The following is a 6,000-nucleotide window of genomic DNA, read 5'->3' as shown; positions in this document are numbered from 1 at the left end:
TCCTGCATTACAGCAGTGCTCTGTCACCATTTTGCTCGATTTTGGCAAATTAAATCCCAATAATTTTTATTTACTATAATCTGAATATTCTGGGGAATCTGGAGTGAAATCAGTTCGTGTGGAGTCGGATATGAAATCCCCATTCCGTGCACAGGGCAGCATCAGCCTGTGAGACTGAGAGCAGACAGGAGTCGCTCCGTCTACCCGATCTCCAACCCGCACCGTCCGTGACCGCAGACGGGAGGCGCGAACGTCTCTGATTTACTCCGGAAACCTCGCGAGATCTGCGCCGCTTCCATGTTGCCACGTTCAATACTCCTGGAACGCATAAGAGAAATCCCAGCTCCGGGGAAGGCCACGCCCACTATTGTGCTTTATTGGGGTCAGGGCTTAGGGAATGTTGTCTTCCCGGGGGCGTGTTTATAGAGTAAACCACGCCTTCTTATGACAGCTATTGGCCCGAATCTGCTGTCAGTCAGGAAATTGGGCGTGTCTTATGAAACGGGGAACAGGGGAGGTGGGTGGTCACGTAACAAAGCGTGGTTCAGACTCGGTCCAGGTGAAGAGGCTGACGGCTGCTGTCACTGTGTCACTTCCCGGAGGCACGACGCGTTTGGTGCTTTCTTTCATTTCCTGCTCTTCCATTTACCTCTAATACCTACAGCAATAATCATGGCTCCCAAGAAAGGCAAAGCAGTGAGGAGAGGTCAGTGATTCCAGGGCTTGGCGTGAACTTTGACCTGGCAGCGGAATATTCCGATTTCTGCCAATAGCAAAATCTCCATCGTTTTGTGGGGAGCAGGGCATGATGGGAAGTGTAGTTCTCCTGCCTCAGTGAGCCACATGGGGGATGCCGGCAGTGAGGTGCAGGGTCCTCTGTACCAGGCTGTGCTGCAGCTTCAGGCAATGGCAGCACAATCCTCCATTCAACTCTGGAGCAGTTACAGGTTCCCGGCCCCATCAATATGTAGTGTGGGGTCATGGCTGGGACCGCCCGTCCGCCCTGACCGTCATGGCTTTCAGTGGCTTGTGCCTTTTTTTATGTCACAAGAAGCTGTGTTTGGCCGGTCTTGACTAACATTTCCAGCTGAGCTGCCTCTGGGGCGGTGATCATCGTTACCAAGTGAAAGGACATCAGGAATTTGCAGAGCAGTGATCTCAGATTAATGATTGCAGGACAACTCCCAGCAGTCACTGTGAATAGAGCCTCTGGCTCTTAAATATATATAAAAAAATAAATGTAATATTTTGATTGTTTTGGAACTTCCAGCCACTATGTCAGGCCTCTGAAGTCGTCCACTTCCGGCCACTATGTCAGGCCTCTGAAGTCGTCCACTTCCGGCCACTATGTCAGGCCTCTGAAGTCGTCCACTTCCGGCCACTATGTCAGGCCTCTGAAGTCGTCCACTTCCGGCCACTATGTCAGGCCTCTGAAGTCGTCCACTTCCGGCCACTATGTCAGGCCTCTGAAGTCGTCCACTTCCGGCCACTATGTCAGGCCTCTGAAGTCGTCCACTTCCGGCCACTATGTCAGGCCTCTGAAGTCGTCCACTTCCGGCCACTATGTCAGGCCTCTGAAGTCGTCCACTTCCGGCCACTATGTCAGGCCTCTGAAGTCCTCTAGTTAAGTGGAATGGACCCAGTAGCTCAATTGTATTGAGACATGTAAAATAAGCAGGCACTGTGAGGAGCCTTCATGAGATGTAAGGAAATGAAGAAAGAATGGACTGCTGTGTCTTCAGGTGGAGAGGAAATCCTTCCCATGTGGCTCTGCAGTATTGTTCACGTGTCACTTTGGAAGAGGGTCTAAGGAGATTGCAGAGGAGGAGTTATGGGGAACGCAGACCCGCACCTCCCTGCTGTGTAGTGGAGCTGGCAGCACTAAGCTGTGATCCAGATGTTGCAGTGAGTGAGGACATGGGGCATGACAGGCCGAGGATGGATGGATGGATGCAAAGTCCTGATCCTTCCTGACATCTATCACATTCTTTCTAGTTACATGTTAACAAGGAAAGGTGATTGCAGTTTACAAGCGTTCATTCACGTGTCTTCATTGGAGTTTAGGCCTTCACCCTTTATCCACTTGTTATCAGTTTACATGTATGACCTCTGACATTCGCACAGGAAAGCTGCACATTTCTGTTTATGGATCTCATTGAGTTTTTCACGTACAGAACACGTGGCCTTTATAGTCTATGGGGCTGTTCATATGTCATTGTTTTTTTGCATCTAATTTTGCAGCTCAATGTATCCTTGGAGGAAAAATCCCGCCATCTGTGTATCATCTGAGCGCTGTCTGTGTTTTACTGTTTAAGGCAGGCGTGCATAACATTTTTTTGGTCCAAGGCAGTGGTTGAAAATCAGATCCAGCACATAAATGAAAAATGGTCCATTTTTTTTTTCATGTATACAAAAAAAGAACTTCTAAATGAATCTTTACTTCTTGGTTTCAACTTTTATTAAAGTAGTGTTCCCATCTGTCGGTGGGACATGGCATAAGTGAAGATGTGGATTCCGGCTGAGAGATCCTTGTCTAGCTCAAGTACGAGGCCCTCTAATGTGCGTTTGTCAGTATAGAGGTGGCTACAGATGAGTGTCTGTTGCCATTCATTTCTATCCAAGTGAAAGAAAGTTGATTCAGCATCCATTAAAGGGGTTGTCCAGGCTTGGCACGAAAGTCTGCAGTCATTTTGACTGCATACTTGTGAATCCTCACGTTGCGCACAGCTGTCAGTACTCTCCGGAAGCAGGTGGTCATGTGACTACAACTATACAATGTGTATACTCCCTGCTATATTCCGACTAGACATGCACAGTGAATTGCCCGAGGCTGGACACGTCTAGTCGAAATGTGTCTGGAAGTGTGCATATCACATGGTCTCGGCACCAGAGAATCCTGACAGCGCGCTATATGCGTACTGTGAGATTTCACAAATCTGCAGACTTTCGTGGCACATCTGGACAACCCTTTAATGATCAACTTAATTAATGCATCATAAATACAGTAACAGCAGCAAAAGTTTTCACCACGAGCAGATCTGGATTTTTATTTGGCTTTGTATTGAAGCTTCTCAACAACTCTACTATTCTCCATTCGCTTGTAGCGGAGTTCTGATAATTGTCCAGCAAATGAAGACCTCCGCGCAGCCACCTTTCCACTGACTGAGCGGTCCGTCATGGCGCTGTTGAGATGGATGCGGTTCCCAGCGCTTGCAATCAAAAATCCTTCAGGTTTGGATTTTTGGTGATGATCACTAGCAATCGTTACATTTTTGGATCGACCTCCTGCGAATTAATTTTTTTTGACACTTCTGGACCATGTGCTCAGTAATGATTCTTGCAGCCTTTAGAACATATATACCCTTTGACGACATTGATGCTTTGCTGATGAGAAATGATCGTCTGCTTGTGGTTTTCTTTCATTATGGCTGACGTCCATGTGATGACACTCCCAGCTTATTTCCGTCTAGGTTTAAATGGCGGCATTTTCTGTCCAGATGAAATTAGTAATTGTTCAATTAGTGCTGCTCCGGTATCCTGCTGAATGGGAGCTGGACTCAGTAAGGTGGCAGTAATACAGTGATGTGTGCTTCAGTGCATCACAAAGCATGGCCCTGCACAAGGCCTGAGTCAGCGCAATCCTGGCTGGAAAAGAACATAGGACATTCCTCCTTTTGAATTACATAAACGGAGCTTCATTAACTATTTTAGTACCTAGGACTAAACATAAAAAAAAGTTATGAAGCTGTTATGCCCTGGTTTGGAACCCATGACCAGTCCGAGCATTGCCGGCCGTGATCGGACTAAGATCCAAGGGTGTCTGCACAAGACGAGCTTTTCTGTACAGAACTATGGGATTTTTCTTGGCTTTCTAAGACTATGTTCACATGCAGAGTTTTTGTTTGCAGTTTTTTTTTTTTTTTATTTTGCAAGTTAAAAACTGCTTTTTTCAGTGCCAGCAAAAGTTATGAGGTTTGAAAAGTCTCATACTTTTTTTTTTTTTCTTTCTGAATTTGCCAAAGGCAGCGTTTTTGAAATATGCAGCATGTCCATTCTTTCAGCTTTTTTTGCGGAATTTTTGAAGCTCTTTTTGTTGAATAAAACTAATTTCAAACAGGCAGTGTAGACAAAGTACACATGTAATCCGAAAAAGAAAAAAAAAACGGAAAATGCAGCAAAATGGGTGTTTGGGACAAAAATGAATAAGAGGGCACCACCGGATAATAGCCAGGATCAACCTACCACATACCAACAGATCCAACAAGTACACAGAAAAATGCAGTATGCAAAAAGAGGGGTCACCGAAAAATAGCTCTGCACTTTAAATAACCACTGGCCCTCATTTACCTGTACGAAGGTGGTATTAACTTTCAGTTTCCTAAATTACCTTATTGACAGACGGGTTAGGTCCGAGCACTTTAGTGCTGTGGTCTGGAAAATTAATGTTACTGCCATTTGTGCTTTTGAAATGGTTTTTAGTGTCTTGTTTGGCTTGTATATTACTAAACATTAACTATTTTTTAGGTGGTCCCTCTTTTTGCATTCTTCCTTTTTCTGTGTAAAAAGAGGGCATTTGGCGCGGCTTGTTTTTACTGCCAAGAGAGCTGGTTTTGGCTACGGAAAAAAACATTCAGCAGAAACGCTGCGTGTGAACTTGGCCTAATACGCCCCTTGCTTTTACAGTAACATGTTGTCTTTTGAAGTTTTTAAAGATCAAACTTCTCTTTTTTGATATTGGGATAGAAAGGGCAGAATCCTTGCTGATTTGCATTGCTAAGCAGGTCATACATGTGAGGTCGCTGACTGTCAAATGATCTTTCAGCCGACTGCTTTCTCTCTCGACTCCCCGGCTGAGCGTTCATGCGTTTTCAATAGGGAAAGAGGAGTAAACTGCTGCCAGACATCAGAAGTGACAGGTCGGGCCTTATTCTGATTGCTCAGTCCTCCTCTCTGCAGGCCACCATACAAATCATGGTGGTCGATTGGTCCTGTTGAGATAGTTTTGGGGTCTTTATTCAGGGTGACGGGGGTCTGCATTGTGGAGAATTTTGCAATTTGCACTGACCCACAAAGAAGTCCCCAATGGATTCATTCTAGAAGCCTCATTCACCAGGAGAAAATAACTTTCAAGCAGTAATGAAATGGACTGAGCATGTTATGGGCCATTTACTCGGACAGATATTGGTGATCGTTGTAAATGTCTGAATAGCTGTTATAGGAAAGCGTTTACACACCGTGTATCGTCTAAGGCGACATGTCACATCACACTCATACTGCAGTATCACGTTGCGACATTGCATCTGATGATTTCCTATGGTGACCTGCAACACCAAGTCACAAATATTTTGTTGCCATGTAGCTGTAGCCTTAATCTTAGTGACTTTTTTAAATAAAGTCACAGGTTTTCAATCGGTCATTTCGCGGCATACCATCTCTAAAAAAAGAAAAATAATGAACACAAGAAATGTCTCTCCTGTCCCTTTAAGGTTCCCATGCCTGTCATCTACATGGACTTGCTGCAGTTGACAGGAATGAGTCATTCCAGTTTAAGGTGTGCCACTTCTTCCAGATCAGTTCTTCTGATAGTCCTGATTAGTTTGGCAATGAACGCTATCAGTCTGATCAGTATCTGAGCTCTTGCAGCCACCATATTGCTGCCCTTTATACCCCTGCATTGTATGGTGTCTTAATCCAGCACCCAAAGTAGCCGTGGGGCTCTGCTGCGCCTCCACATGACATAAAAGTAAATATTCCTGCTTGTAGTGTTGTTTTTTTCTGTAGAATGGCAGACACCATGACGGGCACTGTTTGTCTGTCTTGTGACTAATCCGCTATTGCTTTAAGGGGAAAATAGCTACATAATAGGATGTCCTAAGGCGACAGGACTTGCCATATATGGCTCCTCTTTATACGTGACATATACGACCAATATCATGTAATAATGATCATTATGATTTGTACATTTCCAAATGATTGCGATTTATTGTCTGGACAACCATG

General features: G+C 44.9%; 1 protein-coding gene across 6 annotated transcripts in view; it reads left to right on the top strand.

Moving 5' to 3' along the window:
- Positions 1 to 470: 470 nt before the first annotated feature.
- The window catches only part of ASPH (aspartate beta-hydroxylase), a 223,493-nt gene continuing 217,963 nt past the window's right edge, over positions 471 to 6,000 (top strand). For 2 of the 6 annotated variants that reach the window (XM_073679343.1, XM_073679342.1), the window contains exon 1: positions 476 to 706. In XM_073679343.1, the coding sequence (XP_073535444.1) occupies positions 673 to 706 (34 nt within the window). In that variant the 5' untranslated portion in view covers positions 476 to 672. Of the gene's footprint in view, positions 707 to 6,000 lie in introns of all 6 variants that reach the window. The other 4 variants (XM_073679345.1, XM_073679344.1, XM_073679349.1 and 1 more) reach the window with 3 other exon arrangements.

The sequence above is a fragment of the Phyllobates terribilis genome, unplaced genomic scaffold (assembly GCF_046119375.1).
Source record: "Phyllobates terribilis strain yellow unplaced genomic scaffold, ASM4611937v1 Scaffold_4__5_contigs__length_816908805, whole genome shotgun sequence".
NCBI classification, from domain to species: Eukaryota; Metazoa; Chordata; class Amphibia; order Anura; family Dendrobatidae; genus Phyllobates; species Phyllobates terribilis.
This window is presented reverse-complemented; position numbering and strand designations above follow the sequence as displayed.